The 24182-nt window shown below is 43.3% G+C and overlaps 2 protein-coding genes across 6 annotated transcripts; both read left to right on the forward strand.

Annotated features, from left to right (window-relative positions):
• The first annotated feature begins 297 nt into the window (after nt 1-297).
• On the forward strand, nt 298-12122 carry si:dkey-75a21.2 (uncharacterized). 3 transcript variants are annotated; one of them, XM_015972759.3, is made up of 11 exons: nt 298-416; nt 2281-2357; nt 5861-6067; nt 6148-6269; nt 6373-6642; nt 7034-7263; nt 7441-7754; nt 7911-8182; nt 10786-10936; nt 11218-11431; nt 11636-12122. In XM_015972759.3, exons 2-11 carry the CDS (start codon nt 2283-2285, stop codon nt 12010-12012), a joined length of 2232 nt encoding a protein of 743 aa, XP_015828245.1. In that variant the 5' UTR covers nt 298-416; nt 2281-2282; the 3' UTR covers nt 12013-12122. The 3 variants fall into 3 exon arrangements, with proteins under 3 accessions (XP_015828245.1, XP_015828248.1, XP_015828246.3); XM_015972762.3 differs by lacking the exon at nt 5861-6067; XM_015972760.3 differs by lacking the exon at nt 2281-2357 and having other exon boundaries at nt 352-416.
• Nucleotides 12123-13134: 1012 nt separating this feature from the next.
• LOC107394039 (kinesin-like protein KIF27) lies at nt 13135-23888 on the forward strand. 3 transcript variants are annotated; one of them, XM_015972764.3, is made up of 15 exons: nt 13135-14997; nt 15064-15261; nt 15395-16404; nt 16538-16681; nt 16770-16946; nt 17048-17235; nt 18278-18399; nt 18532-18666; nt 18778-18974; nt 20061-20099; nt 20258-20428; nt 20531-20722; nt 22085-22312; nt 22417-22615; nt 22697-23888. In XM_015972764.3, exons 1-15 carry the CDS (start codon nt 14700-14702, stop codon nt 23263-23265), a joined length of 3867 nt encoding a protein of 1288 aa, XP_015828250.3. In that variant the 5' UTR covers nt 13135-14699; the 3' UTR covers nt 23266-23888. The 3 variants fall into 3 exon arrangements, with proteins under 3 accessions (XP_015828250.3, XP_015828252.3, XP_015828251.3); XM_015972766.3 differs by having other exon boundaries at nt 22700-23888; XM_015972765.3 differs by having other exon boundaries at nt 15067-15261.
• The last annotated feature ends 294 nt before the right edge of the window (nt 23889-24182 follow it).

Here is a 24182-nt window from a genome sequence, read left to right on the forward strand (position 1 = left end):
CCATTATTATCAGTTTGTTAGAATTGGATTTAACTTGGTGCAAACATTTCTATTTTGCCAAAAATATAAAAAAAATTGAATCATTTTGCCTTACATGTTTTTATGTATGAAGACGTAATAAACTACAGTGTAGAAATTTACTAAGCAATATTTTCTTATAATCGTAATATTTGACCGCAGATCCCAACATGAAAAGCCACAAATTTATAAAAAATGAAAAAGTCAAAAATCTGACAAGAAAAAAACAAAAACTGATTACACTTAACATCCTATCCAGAAGGGGGCGCTACCGCATTCACAGCACCGTTCTGAAAACGGTTACACACCATCTTGGTTTTGACTTCTTTTCCGGAGTCCCGCACTGGCTGGCTCAGATCTGAATCACGGAGAAGTTGTAAATGAGTCCGCGCGTAGAGGTAAATGTTATTGCTACTGTCTTAGAACGTGAGCTAACGCTAACTTTACTCAAGCGATGTTAGCTAGACAGCTAGCTCGCCTGCCTAGCGCACAGGGACAAGTGGATATTTGTCTTAGGAAGGAATTACTTTTGTAAAACTGAAATGTTTTGAAGTGAGGCTGTAATGGTGGCAGTGGGGTGTGCAGAGGAGTGTGTGTATGTCGCCATAGTGTTTGTGTTTGTGTGAGTGCGCGCGCTCGCGTGTGAGAAGGGGGCAGACAGATGTGTTTTTATTTTATTTATTTATTTTTTATTTTGCATTGTTTGCAGTTTTGAGCCTTAGCACAACTCCAGATCACGATAAGTGCAACAGAAATTAGAGGTCGACCGATATTGGTTTTTCTGTTGCTGATACCAATGCTGATATGCAGGAGACATGGTCAGCCGATGGTCGATATGTACTGCAGATTTCTATGGGCCGATATCTAGACGTTTGCCATCTTATTTTCATGCTAAAATGTCACTAACAACAACATTTCAAAAGCTGAATCATTTTTTTGAACTCTGAATTTAACTGTTAATTCTTAACTCTGTGCACTGCTCAGTGTTAAAGTCAGATACCTAAATAAAGTCAGTGTTGAGTATTTAGCATGCAGATGTTATTAGTGAACGTAAAAGTACATTTAAATAAATTTCAGCAACAGCACCAGGCTGCCAGAGGATGTGCCTGACTTTAAATTGGCTTTACTAAGGACAAATATCGGTTGGTGCCGATGTTTAAAAAGCGGTAATTATCACCCAAGATGTCGGTCTACCCCTAATAGAAGTGAAAAACGATTGAAACCGAAGCCTGTTTTTGTCCATCCCAAGTTGCTTCATGTTAGCTGAAAAAACAGAGTTGTAATTTGCATTGTAGTTTCACAGAAAATAAGAAAAGAAAATACATATGCTGGTGAAACAAAAAAAAATTAGAATAGTGTTCAAAAGTGTATTGATTTCAGTAATCCAACCAGACGAAGAAACCATCTAAAAGTCCTTTGCATGTAGTTTTGATTAATTAGCTGATCAGAGTGTGACATTTGGGCCTAGAATATTGAATCTTTTTACAATATTCAGAAATTTTGAATTTAGGGTTTTTAAAAGCTATAATCTAGGGGTGGGCAATATAAACGATATAAGGTAGAAACGATATAAAATTGGGTAATGATAGAGTTTTTGGCTATATCGCAATGCCGCGATATTGCGATAACACATGACGTCACTAAGATGTGCACCCTGCTGACATTGGGGCAACAGAATGGCAGTGACTGCAAGCATGGAGTGGACGGAGGAGGAGGCCTATATCTGCCTCATGTGGCATATATTTGCCACATGAGGATATTTAAAAGCATGTCATTTTCAAATATGTAAACAGAGCAAAAAATATATCGCAATATATATCGTTACCGCACATGCTTCAGATTATATCGCAATATAGATTTGAGGCCATATCGCCCAGCCCTACTATAAGCCAATAATCATCAAAATTATAACAAATAAAGGCTCGAAATATCTGGCTTTGCATGTAATGAGTCCATGTCGCATTTTAGTTTCACTTTTTAAATAAATGAACTTTTGCACCATATTCTAATTTTTCAAGTTTCACCTGTATGTGTGTTTCCCTATCTGCTAACAGATCAGTAAAATCAATGAACATCTGTAAGGTCCTTGTGGTCATTTTTTCTTAGCGTCTATTTGGTTATTGACTGTAATTCAAGATGGGTATGTTTCTTTTGTATATATATTTTTGGTACCCTGTTTTAAACTGTAAATAACAAGATTAGTGTATTAACATTAAGTGTGTGTAAAATATTATTTGTAATAACAATTGTTTGTGTATACAGCCATGAATGCTAAGTGTCACTGGTGTCACGTTTGTGCAAAGGAGAAGTTGGAGGACGCCGTACCGGAGGATCTTGAGGTTAGGATCAAGTCAGGGAGTGCAGCTCCAGAATGAAATGGTTATTTTTTGATTGTGCTGATGGGATCTAGCCAGGGGTCTGCAACCTGAGGCCCCGGAGCCAAAAGAGGTCCTTCTTAGCACCTTCCACAATTAGCATCTGATGCTTTTGCATAGAAATATCTTTAACTCGGCTTTATATGGTGCTCCAAAATTACCCTTCATGGACTCGTTGCATTTGCATTCTTCAGACAAAAGTAAAAATTTTGCTGTTTTATCCTTTAGATTACATATTCAACCCATCTCAAATAAGGTCCATTGCTCCTAAAAAAAAACCTATCAATAGTTTTAACTTAAGTGTGAGGAAGAACTTAGTGATTTATTTCCAATTCTAGACTTTGCTCATATAATTTATCAAAACCTAATGTTATTTTTATTTGTTAATGTTGTTTTGTTTTGCGTTGTCCTTTGAGAACCCATCACTGTCACATGTATAACTGTCTGTCCTGGCTCTCTTTAAAAGCTAGGCGGAAATTACACTGTTATTTATTTTCAAGTGCACTCATTTTGGTTTAATAGTGAGGACATGCCTGTTCAATAAGCTACTTGTGAGTAGGGATGCAACGATACCACTTTTTTCCAAACCGATACGATACCAATACTTGGATCTGAGTACTCGCCGATACCGATTACCGATACAGATACTTCTACCACTCAAAAAAAATGCAATGAATTGGAATACAGGTTTTATTTTCTTCTGTTTTCAATAGGAAAAGACTGTGAGGTAGATAAAAAGTAATATAAGTGAAAGTGATCACAAAACTAAAATATTAGGTGAATAGAAATGACAAGTTACAGTGAAGTCACTTTCAAGCAACTGCATTGGTATCAGTTACTGGTATCTGCTAACTTTTACTGATACTGGTATCAGTATCTGTATCGGCACCCATACCAGTATCGTATTGGTGCATCCCTACTTGTGAGCAATTACAGCTTAAGTTTATTGATTAACTTGGTTAGTTTTTTGTTGATTTTATTTGGTTTACAGTGAAATACCTTTTTACTTTGGTATTTAACGCATACGTTTGTATTTGGTTTAAGCAACTTTTCATTTTTTTATGGAATTGCATTGAACTTCCATTAGGGCTGGGCGATATGGCCTAAAATCAATATCACGATATATTGAGGAGTTTACCTTGATAACTATAAATGGGTGATAACTACAGGTATGCGCAGAGACAAAAGTTGTCCACTAGATGGGGCTGTCACATGTATTATGTTGAGTCACACTTTTATGTGGCTCAAGGCGGCACAGCTTCTTAAAGGGACATGAATGTTGCCAACCTACACACATCTTTTAATTTTTTTACTATCAAATTTATTGACATGGGAACAATTATCTCGATAAGAGTCAGAAGTTTTGATAACGATACATTTCCGATTTATCGCCCAGCCCTAATTTCCATAAGGGAATGACATAGAAGTACCAGTTTTAGACTGGTTAATTAATTTTTAATGATTTTCCAAAAATAAACAACAAATTTTTGCAAATGTTTTGTAAATTTTTCCTAATTCTTGATTTCTTAACTTAAAGAGACAATGTGTTGTTTTTACCAGTAATCTCTGGAAGTATCCATTGGAACGTTGTTGAAAACGAATAAAATTATGTCCAGTTGTTGAAAAATATTGACCCCTTCGTAATATATAACCATAAAAGTTGGGTTTAAAGTATATAGGGCATGGGTCTAGTCCCTTTGGGGGACGCCAAATTAGACGCCATGTCTCCTTGTGGCTGGCTTGGGGTCCCGCGCCTGTTGATGATGTCACACTAGATGATTGGCTGTAAGTACAACTTATGAAAGTTACTTTTTCACGTTGAAAAATATTTAGGTAGTATGAAACACAAATTTAATAACAAGACTGCTAAACTGTTTCTGAAACATACGTGAAAGAACGTATTCGAAAACAAAAATTTTTGTCCGAGCAGTATTGCCATAGTATGATGTAGAGCCCTGCACGGGCCTAAAATCTGAGCCCGTGTCCGGCCCGAGGAGGTGGAGCCCCACCCTGTCCAAAAAGGTTTTCAGGATTCTCTGGCCCAACCCGAGCCTGACTTTTTTTTAACTGTTAGCATTGGAGAGGCTAGCCATTAGCGTGCCTAGGCTGGCCACTAGCTGGATTTCCTACCCCCTTGACAGACCATTAGCATGGATAGGCTGACAATAGCATTGGAGAGGCTAGCCATTAGCGTGCCTAGGCATGCCACTAGCTGGATTTCCTACCCCCTTGACAGACCATTAGCATGGATAGGCTGACATTAGCATTGGAGAGGCTAGCCATTAGCGTGCCTAGGCTGGCCACTAGCTGACTAGTGACTCTCCGAGACATGCTAATGGCTAGCCTCTCCTATGCTAATGCCAGCCTATCCATGCTTAAGGTCCGTCAAGGGCGTAGGAAATCCAGCTAGTGGCATGCCTAGGCACGCTAATGGCTAGCCTCTCTGATGCTAACGCCAACCTATCCATGCTAATGGTCCATCGAGGAGGTAGGAAATCCATCTAGTGGCCAGCCTAGGCACGCTAATGGCAAGCCTCTCCAATGCTAACACCAGCCCGTCCAGGCTAACGTTAGCCTATTCATGCTAATAGACAGCGGAAGGAGTGTGTGAACCAGGCAATGACCAGCCGAGGGCTGCTAGTCCCTAGCGTATCTAGTAATAACGCCGGTAAAGGTGCTATTCCTCAGTAAGCAGCGCCAGCCTCTCAGTTACCGGCACCAGCTTATCATTAATCAGATCAGTAGTTTACTTCGGAATTTATATAGCCTCCTGCTGCTGGGCAGTAGTCTTAATTTTGGCCCCCATACCGCGCCATAGTCGTTGGCCCGAAGCCCGGCCGTTGGGCCGGGCTGACCCCGGGCCTAGGGCTTCAGTGCAGGGCTCTAGTATGATGAAGTCATCGGCAGGTGCAAGAACCCGAGCAGATCCAGAAAGTACACCGTGGGAAAGCTACAATGGGCGTTGTATTCTCTCTATGGAAGTAACTGAAGGACCATCAAAGTGTTTCTGCTCCACAGGTAACAACATTTACCATAAGGTTCTTTTAATCTAGCGACTGTCATTGTGATATGGTGTAAAACTACCCTGAATTGTATGTACTGCCCCCTAGTGCCAGGAAACTAAACACTGCCACTTTAATAGAAAATATGTGTTAAAAATTAACAACTTAAGAAAAAATAAGAATTCAGATTTTAAACTGAGTTTTTAGTCATTCATAGGCAGAAATAAAACCTTTTCCCAAGTCTTCTGTAGAAATTTATCAGTGTTTTCAACACTGAACCAGTTTTATTCCAGTGAACTGAGGGGAAGAACGGCTGTTTGGGTTGTAAGGGTTGCAGACCACTGATCTAGCCTCTCCCTGTTCTCTGTACTTTTTTCTACTACAATGCAAATCAAGAGTTCATGGTAAGTTTGACTTAAAAACTACGAATGATATTTTAAAATAATTTTTAATTTATTTAAACAGCAACTTCTGCCAGAGGGGTACTGCCATTCCATGTGCTCATACAGACCACTGGAGGAAGGTTTCGAAGTCATTTTAAAGCTCCAATATTTCACCAGAGAGGAGGCAGAGGCATGGTTGGAGGACTTCCAGCGGTCCTCAAGAGTGACCTTAAGAAAGGAGCAAACGTTTCCTAATACTAAGAATAAAGTTCGGCACAATAGCTACCGTGTAAGATTTAGAATAGTCATGTTTCTTGTTGTAATTGTTTATTTAATCAAAGCATTAATGAAGCTTCTCTGTGTTCAAAGGTTAACATGAGGTGCCAACACAATACGAGAAACGCAGCGTACACTAAAAAGAACACAAACTGTCCGGCTGGACTCTACCTCGTGGTGAAAAAGCTCTCCTTTAGTCAGAACAGGAGGTCCAGGTGGGCTGTGTTTTTTTTTTTTTCACAACAGAATAGAATCATTTAGAAAATAAATCTTACAAGCTGTTTAATCAGGCTCCTGTTTTCTTTTCATACTGTATAGATCCAAGGATGGTCATATTCAGGAGGGGTTATTGACACATGTGACCATCAAACATAACCACAATCACCCCCTTGACTCTGCAGAGATCCTAAAGCAGCGCAGTGTGTCCAAAGAAACTGTGGAGAAGCTGGAGAAGCTTTTCCAGAGTGGACACTCGCCCTGTTCAGCCCTGAACACCCTAAAGTATGATCTTCAGGAGGAGCTGGGTGATTCATACGTGGACGCGTCTGCAGATAGGTCCATCTGCCCAGACTTCTCCTTCTGCTACCGGTCAGTTTTATATTTATTGCTTATTGCACCGATACCGATACTGGTATAAAAGTTAACCGATACCAGCAACCGATACTAATGCAGTTGCTTGAAAATGGCTTCACTGTAACTTGTCATTTCTATTCATATATTTTACTTTTTATCTACCTCACAGTCTTTTCCTGTTGAAAGCAGAGAAGAAAATAAAATCTGTATTCCAAATCATTGCATTTTTTTGTGTGGTTGAGGTCTAGGTATCGGTAATCGGTATCGGCAAATATTCAGATACAAGTATCGGTTTGGAAAAAAGTGGTATTGGTGCATCCCTACTTATTGCATAATGTTTATGCACATGGTCATGTTTTAAGTGGCCTCAGAATAAATGTGTCCCCACTAATTATTGCTTTTACAGATTGTATAACTCTATCTTCAAGAAGACTTACGTAGCAGCATCAGGGGACTCCGTGATTCAAGATCTTCAGGAACGTCTTGTGGTTTACAACAATGAGCAAAGGGAGACATGTGGTCTGATGGAGTTGACTGCAGATGGACAAATAGTTGTCGCTTTCTGTACTCCACTCATGAAGAGGATCCACAGACTGGCGAGACACAGTGGAGAAATAGTCGTCATTGATTCATCAGGTGTGTTACCACTGCTGGATTAGGTTATTCTTCATCTGTTATGTGGTCATCTATCTGTTATGTTACTAGTTACTCATATTCCAAAAGATTAGGTTACAAAATCTGAGGGTGTTATTCTGTGTTAATTCAACCAGGGACCACACACTTAGATGGAAAATAATAATTTGTTTCTGTCAGGATACTGTGGCAAGAACAGCAGAGCGTTCCTCCTGCTGACCCATTCGGCTGCAGGCGGGCTCCCACTGGGAGTCATCGTCACAAAGTCGGAGTCCCAAAACAGCATTGCAACGGGACTCAACCTGCTGAAGACTTTACTACCAGGGGATGCTTTTTATGGAAGAGGAGAGCTAGGCCCGAATGTTTTCATGACCAACGACTGCAAAGCCCTGCGGCAGGCTCTGCAGAATTTGTTCCCCCAGACCACGCCCCTCCTCAGCGTCTTTCATGTGCTGCATGCCATGTGGAGATGGCTCTGGGACGGTCACCACGAGGTTCGTCAGAGGAGTTCATATCGTTTTATTCTTACTATGTATTGGTTTTGTTTAAATTCGAACATTTTTTTTAAATCCCAGACTCAAATCTCTAAGTTGTTAAATAAACTGGCCTTACTGGTATGTAAGATACATGAAATAATGATTTTATCACAGGTACCAGTGGAGGACCGGCAGTGGTTGCTGGACATCTTCAAAAAACTGGTGTGTGCCAGGTCACCAGTGGAGCTGAAGACCACCTACCACCAGGCCCTCCTGGACCCAGTGGTGCTGAAGAACCAGCAGTACCGGGACCATTTGACTGCAGTGTTTGCCCAACGCAGGGACTGGGCTACCTGTCTATGCACTGGTCTTTCCACATGGTGTGAAACCACAAACAATTTTGTTGAGAACACCGTGAGGATCTTGAAAGACAGCATCTTCTACAGGTAGTGATGAAAAAAGTATAAAGGTTTTAAAACTATGTTTATGGTGAAACCAAAGCTGCACACACACACACAACCTATTTTGGGAATGTGTACTGGCAACAGTCAGGCAGTACTATATATAATAGTAAAGGGAAGACGGTTTCACATACGATGTCCGCAAATTTTAAAGACGCGTGTTGGTGCCAAGAAAGTGCTTATTTTTGACAGACGGCAAAAGTTTTTTTTTTAATGTTTAGTGTACATATGATGTACTCCCAACAGCTCGTCTGACCAAATTTACGTCATTAAACCAGACGAAGAGAAAATAAAATTGTTTAGCGAGCTTCACATTCTTCTTCCAGGATGAAAGGAGGAGCATTAAACGTGGCGTAAATGTGGACCAGCTCAGAGGCCTAGTGGTAAATAGTGTCTGCCCTGAAACTGGTATATCAGGGTTCAAATCCCAGTCGGGTCATGCCAAAGACTTTAACAAAAATGGGACCCAATGCCTCCCCACTTGTCACTCAGCACTAAGAGGTTGGGGGGTTGGAATCGCAGGATCTTGAGGGGCTGGCTACCTTTAAGTATTTGGGTATGTGGTCAGACGAGAAGATGACTTGGGGGTACACGTGAAGGACCTGGTGGCCAGGGGTGGTCGGGTGCTGAATGCAATGCGATGCTTGGCCGGAACGGCTTGGGGGGCGTACAGGAGTGCACTGCTGTTGATTTACAGGGGTGTTGTTTGGTCAATCCTGGACTATGGGTTCTTCGTGTATGGCTCGGCTGCCCCCTCGACTTTACACAGGCTGTAGTGCAGGCAGCTGTGCTTTGGGGGGGTGCAGCGGGGCCTTTCGTACGACTCCCGTGTCTGCACTTCAGGTGGAGGTGGGTGAAATACCGCTGGAGTATCGATGGGACAAGTTGGGGTTGCGTTTCCTGTTGAGGACGAAGGGCATGGGGGTGACGACTGCAGCGTCGGGTTTACTGATGGAGCACTGGGAGTTTGGTGGCGCGAGGAGGCTTTCTTGAGCGGCTTAGAGGGCAGGCGGAGGGGTTGGGCCTCCTGGACTGGCCTGTGGTTTTGCACTTGGTCTTGCCAGATGTTCCGCCATGGCTGTTGCCAGTTTCAGAGGTAGACCTGTCTTTCTTGGGCCAGGAGAGTAGGCTGGCAGAGGAGTTTGAGGGCTATCTGGGGTCAGGGTGGACCTCGTATGTGCCGCTGTTTACTAATGGCTTACTGCCAGCAGTGTGTGCGTGAGCGGTGTTCCCTATTTGGATTGCTGGGGATGTTTGGGATGAGGGTGTTGAGCGTCAGGACGGTGCTGGAGGCAAAGGACAGTGTTGGGCAAGTTACTTCAAAACTGTAATGCATTATTTATTACTTGTTACCCTCATTTTAAAGTAATTCATTACATTACAATATTACTGATTTTAAAATGTAAGGCATTACACTACTTTTGCATTACTTTAAGTTACTTTCACCAACACAACTTCAGTATGAATCTGGTAATGTGACGCTCAGTGAGCTCATGACATATATGTGGAAGGTGATGTGGTGTCTGAGCTAGGATTGCTGTTAAAAACAGTCAGATATAATAACAGTGCTTTAAAATGATTGTTTATTAAATAAAAGCAACAACAATCTGTACACTCAGCACGCTGCCATCTTATATTAACTGAGCAGGGAGTGAGGTGGTGGGGGCTCCAAGCCTATATTTGCCTTGGTCCCCAAATGCCTTGATACGGCCCTGGATGTGGAACTGACTTCTGGGGTGATCTGATTCTATCACATGTATAAATATTAAATGCTTAGATATTATTGCTTTCCACTGGTAAAAATGTGTATTGGGAATAAATCTACCTACTTTTTTCTTTTTTTCTTGATTTTATTTGAATAATTTCCTGCCCTTTCTCTCTCTAACCGTCCTGCATGCTGCATGTTCTCTCCGTCTTCCAGAAAAAACTGTTTCCTAGACTTCCTACTTTCTAACTAATCAGCCAAAGGGATCTTGACATGCGCGGTGCTCCAGCAGCAATGAGTTGAAATCACCGGGGCACAGATTATGAACTCAGCTGAGGCAAAGCACGTCAGAAAAGCACAAAATACCAGAGAATATGCGCTGATATGAACGATCGCAAGTGAATTATTTTGTTTTAGTGGAGCGATTTTGTGAATGTAACAGCGGCCGCGTGGAGGATGCCGCTGGAGTATTTGAGCCGTTACCGCTGCGTCCCCTCTGCCCGCAAAGCTGAGTCCATAAATGACGTAATATATGCAGATACTGGATCTTTCTTCGGGTTTCCCGCAATTTGAATTTTTAAGGAACACATCTTGATTCTGGGTTTAAAAATGCATTGTAATTACCGCGTTACTGACAATTGTACCGAGTAAATATTACCATTTTCTTTCCCTGTAATGCCTTACATTACCACATTACATCAAAAAGCAATGCATTACAGTAATTAATTACTTTTGTACTGCATTACTACCAACACTGGCAAAGGACGAATGGCTGGTGAATTATTATAACAATCTTTTAACTTCTCCATGAATTAGATTTTCTTCTATCGAGAGCAACAAGTCCAATTCAGAACCATTCTGTTCTGTATTGCTTTCCCTCCAGGTTGAAGACCCACACCATCATCCAACTGGTTGACTTGATTTGCACGAGGCTGGAAGGCTACTACACAAAGCGACTCCTGGGTGTAGCAAGCGGCAGGCCTGTGAGGTGTGAGTTCCAACCCGATGGCGTAGACCCTGACAGGATAGTCCAGGTGTGTATTGTATTTGCAAAGTAAGGGTACACCTAGACCAGTCACTAGGACCCAGCAGCACTAGTGGGGGAGGGGGTGGGTTGCAACAATCTATTGTTTCTAAAAATTGAGATTTCTCACTTTTATCATGCTATAGTTGATAAAGTTGTGTTTTTTAAAGGTAATCGTTCCTTATATTTGCAAACTAGTTAGACTTGAATGAGATCTGGTTTGCCATTCAGCTTATTTACAAAATGCCCTTTTCTAACATCAACATCTATCTCTGTGTTTTCATATTCTAGGAAGATGAATCAATTTACACAGTTACAACCAAAACAGGAGGCATTTATCTGGTGAACATCTCCTTGGGCATGTGCACCTGCCCAGCTGGCAGCAGTGGTGCACTCTGCAAACACCAACATGCTGTAACTCAGGCCTTCAAGCTGCAAGAAGGCCACCATCACCTTCCAGTGACATCCTTCATGCCAAATAAGTCCTTGTATGAGATGGCCACAGGTATATTGTTTCCTGTAATGTTTACATATGCAAAAGGTGCATAGAGGCACGAGGTTACATGAAATTACTGCTTCCAACAACTAAAATGACAAGAGGAATAGAATACACATGCAGAGATTTCCACATGTAGAAATGATCTTATTCACATCAATCAGACACTTAACCGTCTATCTCACTCTCACGTACACAATTTATGCAAAACAGGCATCCAAGAAGAAGTTCTAACAACCTCTCCCCCAGCATCAGAAGACTCTGGAGCTGAAGAAGCATCTGTTCAAAGTGAGTTGGATGCTGAGCATGTTGAGAGTCGTTTGAGATCCATGTTTGATGACCTCATGGACAAGTTTAAAAAGGACAAGACCTTCCAAGCCCCATTAGAATCCTTCTTGTCATCCTTCGAAAAAATTCACACAGACAGCAACCTGATTTCAGCACTATCTACCTTTGGGAAGATGGAGAGTGCTACTTCACAGAACATCCAGCCTACAGATGATGCTCACTTCGAGTCTCCACTGGAGGACGAACAGTCGATCACATCTGGTCCACCTCCAAAAAGAGCCAAGAGCCAGCAGTGGGAATGATGAAGAGAGGAGTGGTGCACTGGCACCACACTCACAGTGTGTCTCTGCTGGTGTGTGTCCAGATCGGCTGTTGGGTGTTTTTCAATAAAACCAGGAATAGTTTAGTCCTACTCTGGTGTTTTTTCATGATTATTACGTCTTTACTTTCATAACAATTAGGACACCTCAGGAAGCCTTAAAGAACTCTTCTGTATATTTGTTCCGTGTTTTGATTCATAATTATCTTATTATTATTTTTTATTTAACACAGTGAAGTAACTAGATGTTTCTTTACCTTCGGCTGACATGTTTCGGCCGCAACTTCCGCCTTCATCAGAGCCGCCAGCTGTTCATGGCATCACTTCCGTTTATGTAGGGCAGCAAGGGACGATGATAGCACAGTCCCATGTGTTAATTATGCCTTAAAGAAGTCTGTGTAGGCTGTTATGTTTATTGTCCTGCTGTTCTAAGCCTGTTTGCTGGTTGGGAAAACTTGGAGCCTAATTGTTAAAGGTTGTTGTTAGTGTTACTCCACTGTAGTGTACATTGGTCAATACATTTGTCATCCCTTTTCATACTTGGTTCTCTCTGTTTCAAATATTTAGTTTAGCTGACCTCCAATTAAAAGCCAAGTGGGATGGGGATCTACTTTCCACTAATTACCATTCGTTAAAAGGAACTGACCTGCCTCTCACATCTGAGCATAAATAGTGCAGTTTTATTGTAACTCGTGGACCTTACACCCAGCTAATGCCCAAGTGTGTATTCTATGTGATCTGCTTTAATAAAATAACTTCAGTGCTTGAGAGCAAACAGAAGTAAGTCAGGTTTGGGTTTAACCAAAGGCTATTACACGATTTGATCACACATCTTCCTGAAACAGCTGCGGCTGATCTAAACATGCTAAGAAATTTTGAACTTGGATATAAATCTATCTGACAGCACACACTGTTGGACACACAGGCTTACATATTTGAATACCGTAAACCCTCTAATATTGGCCTGTACTCAATTAACTGCCGGGTATCACATTTTGGCCGGAGTCGGCGGAGGTGAATAATGGCCGTCTTTTTTTATTGTGGCCGGGTGGAATGTGGTAACAAGCAAGTGTGTGTGTGTGTGTGTGTGTGTGGGGGGGGGGGGGGGGGTTGTGTCATCCGTCTCACTTTTGATTTGCCAGTGATAGACCGCGAGGGTAACTAACCGTGTGGAGACGAAGAGGAGGTGAAAATTTGATATCAAGTTCAAAGAGAACGTGCTGATTATGCTGCAGAACACTCTGGGGAGCAGTAGCAGGGGTTGTATGAACTAGTCACTAGTCGACTTCACTGCTCTATAGTGACCTTTTATGCCTGTCATCGACTAGTCGCTGTCACGTGATAATGACCGGCAAGATGCAGTCCACAGAAAAGATATCAGCCTGCTGTCAGCAGGTGACAAGCTCCTGCGCGTCGGGAGGCAACGTGCTATGCCAGAGCGTTGGTACTGACACCCGCCATAAAACGCGACATTTAACCAAATTGTGACGTTTACCCTCTTGCAATTTAACCTTCCCCTTACCCCCATCCTAACCTTAACCAGCTTGCGCATGCAAAGCTCTGATTGTTGACGCGCTCCAGACATCTGCGTCCTGAGCACGGCCACAGTAACATTATCAAATCAGGTGTCGCCACCTCAAAAACCAATTTAACACGCGATCGTTCATGTCGGCTCATTTCCTTTCATGTTTTCTGTCTTTTATTCTTTTATTTGTGCCTGATGCTTTTCGCTGCTGTGGAGCGGGGCGCATCACCTGTTTTGTCCTCGGTGACGCACCTAACTGATGTGGCCGGCGAGCAGCGTGCACTCAGCTGTTTTTGCGGTCGGTAGATCTTTTAGAACTGCAGTTCAAAGGTAACTCATAAGGTGAATATATATGAACCCAGGTAGCAGTTTTTCTTTAGGATTGAGAGGAGATGCAGGAAAATAATAAACAGGACAGAAAAATAGTCAAATAAAAACAAGTTAGTTTTTGTACCTGGTGGTTGCAACTAACAGACACCATTGAAGGTAATCAGAAGTGAGGAACAGAAAATGAAATAATTATTTTAATGTTTAGAGCAGCAGGAACTCCGAGAGGCTGCAGGCGCATCAGTGAGTTTGCGGCAGCTGCGCAGGGGGAGGGGGAGAGGGCAGAAGCAGAAACTACTGTTGTTAAAAGAAATGTGTTTAACTTTGAAAATGTGGGCGCAATTTTAATTGTCAAAAACTCCAGCGAACCATTAGTTCATTTTGCTCAAATAGAAATTGAGACCTGCCTCTAATTCTGGCCCTCCTTCCAATAAAGGCCCAGGGCTTGATGAGCTTGAGTAAAATACAGGCCCGGGCCTTTATTAGAGGATTTACGGTATAACTTATTTCGATTGATTATTCATGTTCCCGGGTGGGATTTTGAACGTTATTAGCCAATCATACAAGAGCTCTCCTAGCCAGTCAGAGGCGAGAAAGGCAGGACCTTCCGGTTTCCAGGGCAACCACAAAGCGACAACAAACGTGATAGGATGAAGTTACCTACAACTACGACAGATAAAACACTGGAGACACCGGTAACATTGGTTAAATATCGCGTAAAACTACTTAAAACTGAAAAGCAGTTTCGCCACATCTCATGAAGACGCTGAGGACAAACTCGTGAAACACCTGCGCGAGCGTTGGCCCATTCGGGCCTCATGGGTGACGTTTGTGTTCGGGTGGCGGTCCGCATCCGTCCCTTGCTAGCCAAAGAAGTCCTCCAGCAGCATGAGGTGTGTGTGCGGGTGGTGCCCAACTCCGCACAGGTGGTGCTCGGCTCGGACCGCCTCTTCTCCTTCGACCACGCGTTCGGACCGACAGCCAGCCAGGATGAGGTGTACCAGTCCGGCGTGCTGCCCCTGGTCGAGTCCCTGCTTGATGGCTACAACGCAACCGTCTTCTGTTACGGACAAACGGGGTCTGGGAAGACCTACACTCTGGGAGGGGTCGACCAAGGTAAGCTGGGACAGTTCTGATGTAATAAAATACTTCTGATAGTTTATTAAAAACGTTGTTTTTCAGAAGAAGAGGGAGGAATAATTGAGCGTGTGGCCCAGGATATGTTCCTGTTGCTAGAGAGGAGAAAGAGCAGTGATGGTGCGGATGCCACTGTGAGGGTCTCATACATGGAGCTCTATAGAGAGGAACTACGAGATCTGTTGGAGCTCCAAACCGTTCAGAAAGAGCTTCACATCAGAGAGGACGAGAGGGGAAACACGGGTAAAGAAACAGTCACACCTCAAAGTTATTACATAATGGGGACCTGGCATGCTTCTATATTTACATGTAACACTCATTACATCAAACTGAAAATATTAATGGTAGTTGATTAAGTATAGTTGTGTGTTTTCAGTGGTCGTGGGAGTCAGAGAGATCGTCATCACCTCAGCAGAGGAACTGCTCAGCGTCCTAGAGATGGGAAATGCCTTACGTCACACTGGTGTTACAGGAATGAATGAGCATTCCAGTCGTTCTCATGCTGTCCTCACCCTCCAGGTCAACATCTGTTGCCACAACAACAAGAACCCCTCTTTAAAGTCTATCCGCACTTCCAAACTTTGTCTGGTTGACCTAGCAGGCTCAGAGCGTGCTGGAAAAACTGGAAACGCAGGATCACGACTCAAAGAGTCTGCTCACATCAACACGGGCCTGTTGGCGCTTGGCAACGTTATCCGAGCCCTCTCCGACCAGAGCCGTAATCGTCACGGTAACAGATGCAGCAATGCACATATACCGTACCGTGATGCCAAGATCACTCGTCTCCTTCGGGACTCTCTGGGAGGCAACACTCACACACTGATGGTGGCTTGTGTAAGCCCCTCCCACCTTGTTGTCACGGAAACTCTTAATGTCCTCCAGTTTGCAACCAAGGCTCGTTGCATTCGTAACTGTCCGGGAGCCGCATTCGCCCAAACAGAGGCCACGTCCCTCCCCAACAACTGGAATCCCACTGACACTCGACTGGAGGAACTGGAGTATGAGGTGAAGACGTTGAGAGAACTTCTGAAAGAGAAAGAGAAGGACATTGAGATAGAAAGAGAGAAGACAGACAGCAGAGGGGAAGAGGGGGGCACTATTACACGGTCCAGTCAGATCAGGGTCTCCGAACCAGATCAGAAGATGAACCAAAAAACGGCGTGGCAGTACTGCCTCTTGGCACAGGAAGCTTCAGCCCTGCTTGAAGATATTTCTGGTCCATCTCCAAGTTGTTTCTTCAAACAGAGACTGCGAGACTGGCAGGACAGACTGACCGCTGTGAGTCACTCACATCTAAAGAATGACAAACAGTATTCTGAGGAGTGCAGAGACCAAGCTCAAAGTTTAATGCTTGGAAAGCTAAGAGAAGAACTCCACAAGTGCCAGGTGAAAAATTATTATTGAATTTGATTAAAACTGGTCAAAAATATAAATATTCAAACTTTCTGTGCACAGCTGTGCGTTCATAATAATCAGTTCACTTTGGTTACGGTTTTCTCTGTTTTGGTCGTAACGTTAGGATGATCTCCGTGTGAAAGAGCTAATGCTGCAGGACAAAGATGCAGAGGTGCAACGGAAACACAAAGAAGTGGAAAAACTTCTGGAAGAGAAAAGAAGCCAGCTGTTAGATTTAGCGGCAGAAAAGGGGCGTTCTCAAATACAGGTAAGGAGAACAACAACTGGTGTCTTCTGGTTTTTTATGTCCTTTAAATCTGTGTGAATGTATTTGTGTGTGTGTGTGTGTGTTTCAGGCAGAACAGCTGGTGAATCAGCAGATTCTGATTGATCGCCTCCGCAGCGCCCTCATGACCTTTCATGGGACGATCTCAGGAGCAACGGTGGAAGCGAGCACTTCTGGGTATTTCTACAAGAGGCCTCACAGCGTCCCGTTGATCAGGAACAGCTGTGTGCACAGGACTTCCAGGAAGGTATGCAATACTACATGTAGCTTTACCTGTAAGTCGACTTTTAGCGTGGATATAATTCCATATATGTGTGTGAATCCTCCTTAAAAATCTTGTGTTTGCAGATTCATTCTAGTCCACCGACCTACTCTCTGGAGAGGGTGATGGCAGCTTTTAGGATGCGTGGTCACCTCCTGCTGGCTGAGATTGAGGAGAAGGAGGAGGTCTGCTGTCTGTGCACTAACCAACAGGCAGCAAGCAAAGAAACAAGCCAGGAGGAGGAGAACGGTTCTATGAGGGAAACAAAATTTAGGTGAGAAAATGTGTTCTACCTCAAGTGGAGGAGTTAAAGTATCTCGGGGTCTTGTTCACGAGTGAGGGTAGGAGGGATCGGGAGATCGACAGGCGGATTGGTTCGGCGTCTGCAGTGATGCGGACGCTGAGCCGATCTGTCGTGGTGAAGAGGGAGCTGAGCCAGAAAGCCAGGCTCTCGATTTACCGGTCGATCTACGTCCCAATCCTCACCTATGGTCATGAGCTTTGGGTAATGACCGAAAGAACGAGATCGCGGATACAAGCGGCCGAAATGAGTTTCCTCCGTAGGGTGGCCGGGCTCAGCCTTAGAGATAGGGTGAGGAGCTCGGACATTCGGGAGGGACTCGGAGTAGAACCGCTGCTCCTCCGGATCGAAAGGAGTCAGTTGAGGTGGTTTGGGCATCTGGTCAGGATGCCTCCTGGACGCCTCCCCGGGGAGGTGTTTCGGGCATGTCCTGCCGGCAGGAGGCCCCCGGGTCGACCCAGGACACGTTGGAGAGGTTACATCTCCAATCTGGTCCGGGAACGCCTTGGGGTCCTGCCGGAGGAGCTGGTGGAGGTGGCCGGGGAGAGGACGGTCTGGAGCTCCCTAGTTGGGATGCTGCCCCCACGACCCGGACCCGGATAAGCGGAGGAAGACGACGACGAAAATGTGTTGACCAGCTGCTTCTTTAGCAAAGTGCATCATGCTGAAGATGCCTCCTAAGTTTGGCCATCTTTATCGGAATATTTTGTGAAACAGTTTCAAATTGATCCCCTGCTTTCCTCCTCTTCCTCAATCACGCTCTCTGATTGGTGGCTGCACAAACTTGCCTCCTTCCTTTTGGAGTGTTTTTTATTTGTTTATTTTTTAATATTACACTCTTATCTTTTCCTCCATCCATTCTTATCTTTCGCCTCCTGTACGACAAAAATAATTCATCTACCTGTAACGTGTCGGTGATCACCAGACAAGCCTAACCCGACAAAACTAATGGTATTGGATATTATGCACCGCAGAGCAGGCACCATCAAGCTTTAATGCTGTGACCTTACTGCAGACGTTCTTTAAACCGAACATGGACAAGCCGACAGGGGAAGCTACCACTGAAGGAGGAAAGCGCGACACCCGGTCAAACGGCGTACGGTAGCGTGGCGTTGGAGCGCTCCCCGCAGCCCACAGGTAATGTTTACACGTATTTCATTTGACATTCTTTCATTTTTTGCCTGATTTTTCTTCATGTTTGAAATCTTTTCTGATAAAGGAGGTATTTTGTGTCCAGATCTTTTTTTTAAATGATCTGTTTTTTATCAGGCACCATAAAACCCCCGCCTAATCAGAGCCTAATGAAGAAGGGAGTGAGAACCAGCATCACTGAAAGACGGATCCATGAGCTGACGGTCAACATGCGCCTGAAGGAGCAGCTCATCAAAGACCTGGACAGAACTGGTGCGTCCCTATTTGTGTTTGTGCTCACTTGTTTTCTGTTGTTGCTTAAACATTTTTAATACTTTCACCGTCCAATAATTGCATCTTTACATGAGTGTTTTTGTTTGACAGACAAAGAAACGCGTGCAGTGGACGGACTTGGCTATGACTCTAATGATGGAGGACAGGTGAACGTTCTGGCACCACTTTCCATGCAGAGCCAGCAGGTCCGAGCGGAGGCGTACCGCAGCTTGCAGCACATGAGGCTGCAGAGAGCGCAGCTACGGAGGCAGCTGAAGGAAACCGGTGACAGCATGGAAAAAAACGGGGTCAGTTTTAACACATTAAATGAGCTTAAACTTCACTTTAGTTTGATGTAAAATTGTGAGCTTTTTTGAGCCGGACCTTAGTGTTTTTGGATGTTGTTGTTGGTATATTTTACTTGAAGTTTAATTGAAAATGTTTTAATGTTCTGATGTTTTACATTTACTAATCAAAGATCTATATAGAAAGTCCCTTTATTGTCCTTGAGTGGGGACATCTTAGCAGCAACGGGCTGCATGGTGGCGCAGTGGTTAGCACTGTTGCCTCGCAGCAACAAGGTTGCAGGTTCGAAACTCGGCTGCAGCCTTTCTGCGTGGAGTTGCGTGTTCTCCCCATGCATGCGTGGGTTTTCTGCGGGTACTCCGGTTTCCCCCACAGATCACAGCATGCCCTATAGGTTAACAATTGTACGTCGCTTTGGATAAAATCCATCCATCCATCCATTTTCTGAACCCGCTTTGTCCACGCAGGGTCGCTGGGGGGGCTATCTCCAGCGGTCAATGAGCAATCAGGCGGGGTACACCCTGGACAGAGAGCCAGTCCATTGCAGGGCAACTCAGAGACACACAGGACAAACAATCATGCACACACACACCTAAGGACAAATTAGACAGACCAATTAACCTAACAGTCATGTTTTTGGACTGTGGGAGGAAGCCGGAGGACCCGGAGAGAACCCACACATCCACAGGGAGAACATGCAAACTCCATGCAGAAAGATCCCAGGCCGGTAAGCGAACCCAGGACCTTCTTTCTGCAAGGCAACAGCTCGAAGCACTGCGCAGCCTGCTTTGGATAAAATCCTCTGCCAAATAAATAAACATAAACAATCAGATTCACACCAGGATCAAAGAAGAATAAAGGAAAAAGGCTGTACAGTGAATAAAAACATATGTATTAAATACTTAAAAGACTTGATTGAATTTACCAAATTTAAGGAAATAAATAAAGTCCTCTGTAAGAAAATCAGCAGAATTTTTACAGGGAGTGAGAACATTGATGGCAAACCATCTATTCCTAAATCTGCATACATTCTAACTAATAGAAACTCATCTTCACAGCATTAGTAAATGGTTTGTTTTTATTTACAGGAACAAAGTGAAAATCATCTGGAAAAGTCAGACAGAATGGTAAAGTCAAAGAAAAGTTATTATTTTTTAGTGTTCCTGATGTTTTTTAGCAGTTTTTTCTTTGTTCTCTCCATCTTCTCTCTAATGTACCGTCATCTCTATCATTCCTGTTCTTCATCCTTGTTTTTGTCTGTTTAACATTCATGCTCTCGTCATAGCTGAGTGACAGAAGTTGGCTGGATGAAGAGGAAGAACATGTTCTTCAAAGGAGAGTGAAGCTGCAGCAGCTGCAGGAGGAGTTCAGGAGAAGAGAGGAGGTGCTCCTGCACAGGGAGGCTTGTCTACAACAGAAAAACAAACTCGAGGTCAAAAAGCTACAATCCAGTCAGGTCAGCCATTGCAGCGAGCCAAGCTCTAATGCAGCGATGAAAATAAAGGAGACCTCTGTTCGTAAAAGTGAAAAAAATTCTTTTAAATTTATTGTTTTGTAGGCTTTGAGTCGAGATTTGGTGCGTGTGTCGATGCAGCTGGAGTCTGTGGAGGAGCGGCTGCAGAGCAGCAGTGGTGTGGAGAAGGCTGAGGGGGTTACCAGAGAGGAACTGGAGGAAGAGAGAGATCTGCTTAAGATGAAAAGAGACACTCTGGATGCCCAGCTGAGGGACAACCGAGTGCTCACTGCAGAGGTGAGAGGAGTTAAAGAGCAAGTCACCCCCTACCAGAGTCTAACTCCACTCTCACTTCAAGTTTGAAAAATGCAACACATGCTGTTGCCTGGCAGACCGAGGGGGCGGAGCCGCTAACAAATACACACACACTCAGGCTCACGACAACATTGTGACATCATAATGTACCAGTTTACATCATAGCATACCTCTTAGCCAATAGTGGTGGCAGATTTAAATTCAAATACAGTGCAGAGTTTTTACCTGACAACGGCACAACACTGCCAGTTTAGGCAGAATATTTAAATTTTAACTAAGATGCACTGAAGTGCCAAATTATTGACGACACGTGTCTGCAGCACGATTAGACACTAGTTTATTTAGTTTATCAGCAAAAAAATGTTTATTTGGGGGTGACTTGCTCTTTAAGACATCGTGTGTAATGAGGCGAGACCTTGTCTTGCAGTTGAACTCAAACTTTAGTGAATTAGAACACCTTACAGCAAAATCACATGTCTGCACTTAGCGCCAGTTTTTACTCACATCCTCGTTTTCTTGCTAAGCCTTCTGGGAAACACTCTAAGGCCCTGTCCACACGTAGCCGGGGATCTGCCAAAACGTACACGAAAACGGATCTTTTTAAAAACTCCGGCCAAAGTGAAGATCTGCGTTTTCTCCGTTTTGGGTGTCTGCGTGTGGACAGACAAAACCGGAGTTTTCAGGTCCGCAACGTCACTTTCCGCGACAAAAACATGCTGACATCACGTGTGCGACCTGTGTTTACACTAGCCGACAGCATGGATGCCCTCAGAGCTGCGCTCGCTTTATCAATTGTCCAAGCGGTTTTTGCTTGTTTGTTTTTGCAAGCGGAATTACTGCTCCTTGCGGAAGACCACAGACGAAGGACGAGGTTAAGAACGGGGGAAGTACTGCCGCCTACAGGTCTGGCATGTCCTTAACAACGTATTTATCCGGGTACGTGTGGACAGAGTTGTTTATTTTAAACGAGGTGGTGTGGATGCAAGTTTTTGGAGGGGCGGATATTCGTTTTAAAAAAACCCGGCTACGTGTGGACTAGGCCTTAGTCTCATGGGTAATGACGTTTTTAAAGGTTACGCAATACTGAACCTCTTAACTAATTTCAAATCAGAAAATACTGTCTCATATCACTAAATAATAATCAGATTAAATAATATGTCCTTGGTGAACATTCAAATTCAACATTTCCATGAACTGACATAAGTCGTTTCTATTTGTTACTAGCGTTAATTTAACCCCCCCCCCCCCCCCTATAATAATTCACAACAGTGTGTAATGTGCACATCATATGTCTGCACAGGTTTTTGGCATTCATTAATTAAGTTCACACCTGTGCTTCTACAGGAAGAGCACTCCCTTCTGCAGCTGGAGGAAGCCATCGAGGCTCTGGATGCAGCCCTTGACTTTAAAAACCAGTCTATCGAGGACAAGAAGCAGCGTTTGTTGGATGGCGACTCATTTCTGCATCAGTCACAGAGCACTGAGCCCGCCCAACACTGTGACATTTACAGGAAGGTGAAGAAGCTGTCCCCACCTGAGGCTCTGAAGCTCCTGGTCAAATATTTCAACAAGGCAAGATAACGTGATTTAAATATTTATGTCAGCGTTACTCTCTGTTGGGTCCATTTTCCCCCAGTCTTTGTGATGATGTAATGTTTTCCTCCTGCCTTGTGCAGGTTGTTTGTCTCAGAGAGGCAGAGCGCCAATTGCGTTTGCGATGTGATGAGCTGGAGCTTCATGCTCGAGAGCAAGAAATGACTCTAAGGGAAATGGAGGCAACCATACAGCGTTTGAGCCTAGATGCAGACCGCAGGATCACTCAGCAACACAGAGACCACCAAAACAACATTCAGCTACTGCTGCAGAAGCTCAGAGGTGAGGATAATGGACATAAATATTTAGATTCAGGCCTGTTGTTGATGCTTAAGGTGACTGATGTTGTGTGTGTGCATTTAGAAGGTGTTTCTGGAGAACCCCAACAGGCATTACAAGACAGACTGCAGTATCTGGAGAAAGAGCTGTTTTTCTACAAGAGCACCAGTCGGCAGCTCAAGAAGAAGCTTAAAGAGGTCCTCGGTGATGCCTTACACCCTGAAAATCATTCCTCACACACACAAGAGCACAGACAAATGCACAACAGGCAGATACACGTCAGTGTAAATAAATCCCAAGCTCTTTCTGAGGAGATGAAAAAAACTGCATGCATTGCAACCTCGTACACAAAAATATATCCTGAGCAAGCTGATGCAAGAGCGCACCGGGATTCTTCTGTTGACCGAGTGCTCCAAAGGTCAAAAATAAATGAACATAATCAGACGTTTACACAATCCCTCCTGAGAAGTTCAAGAGGTCAATCAGAAGAGTCTTTGGAGGTGACACCTGTCAGGTTGAGCCGCAGAGAGCCCACACAGATTTCTCCAGCTGAAATGCAGGTCTTTGGTTCTGCCAGTAGGGGGCAGCAATCTGTAGTTGATTGTAGCACAGTGTCAATGATGGAGGATTCAATTGAAGTCCAAAAATACTGACATGTGACTTTGTTTTGCTAACTGATGTGCTTCAAGGCTTACATACTAGATACTAGATTTTGCCATTAGAGAATTGGAATAAATAATTTTATGTAAGATCGCAACATATGCTAAAGCTAAACAAATGAGACATTTGTCAGTTCAGTATGTCAAAATAAGTGATCGTTAAATTAAATAGAAGAAAGTTTGTTGTCATTGTGAAATTCTTGCTGATGCTCTGATTTGACTTGTTTAATAGGAAAAACATTAAGGGATGCAGCTAACACAGTTTGGTGTGTTTTGTCTTTTTGTTTGGTTTTATTAATGAAGTTAAACTTCACATGCTATGGTAGATCTTATTTGCACTTGTTACTCCAAAGACTGTATGGTACCACACATTATGTTTTGTTCTTGCAAGTTTTTTTTAACTCTTAAATCTAAAGCTCTTATTCAGTAGAATGCTTTAAATTTACTTTTAAAGTGTAATGAACATTTCTAGTGTTTTTGGTGTTATGAAATTGCTTTAATAAACAAAACTTTTCTGATATTGTTTATTTATTGTTATATTTTTAAACTTGTCTTTGTATATTTTTTCACTATGATTGGCACAATCTGCATCTATTAAAATTATTTTCCCTTTTTTACTATGTGTATTCAATTTTGTGCAAAATCTAAGAGTGAGATGTTAGGTTTTTTTTTTTTTTTTTTTTTTTTTTTTTTTTTTTTTTTTGGGAGGGTGGGTACCGAGGGGGCATTCCGAAGAGCATTAGGTCTGGCCAAGATGACGCAACTGGTCTGGCAGAGACGGTCCAGTTTTAGACATGTTTATTATTAGGATGATGCAAAGGCCCCTTTGTGCTTTGTTGAATACAGTACATTCTATAAATAGAAATAAAGTAATGTACGGATTAATAATCCCAAGAGGGAAAAAAAAGATC

Source organism: Nothobranchius furzeri, chromosome 17, assembly GCF_043380555.1.
Source record: "Nothobranchius furzeri strain GRZ-AD chromosome 17, NfurGRZ-RIMD1, whole genome shotgun sequence".
Classification (NCBI taxonomy): Eukaryota; Metazoa; Chordata; class Actinopteri; order Cyprinodontiformes; family Nothobranchiidae; genus Nothobranchius; species Nothobranchius furzeri.

Coding starts and splice junctions, on each gene's coding strand:
- si:dkey-75a21.2 (XM_015972759.3), top strand. CDS start 2,283: ATGAATGCTAAGTGTCACTGGTGTCACGTTTGTGCAAAGGAGAAGTTG. Junction 6,270..6,372: donor AGTCAGAACAGGAGGTCCAG/GTGGGCTGTGTT, acceptor CATACTGTATAG/ATCCAAGGATGGTCATATTC. Junction 6,643..7,033: donor GACTTCTCCTTCTGCTACCG/GTCAGTTTTATA, acceptor TTGCTTTTACAG/ATTGTATAACTCTATCTTCA.
- LOC107394039 (XM_015972764.3), top strand. CDS start 14,700: ATGGGTGACGTTTGTGTTCGGGTGGCGGTCCGCATCCGTCCCTTGCTA. Junction 16,682..16,769: donor AGGGGCGTTCTCAAATACAG/GTAAGGAGAACA, acceptor TGTGTGTTTCAG/GCAGAACAGCTGGTGAATCA. Junction 18,667..18,777: donor CAAAGACCTGGACAGAACTG/GTGCGTCCCTAT, acceptor TTTGTTTGACAG/ACAAAGAAACGCGTGCAGTG.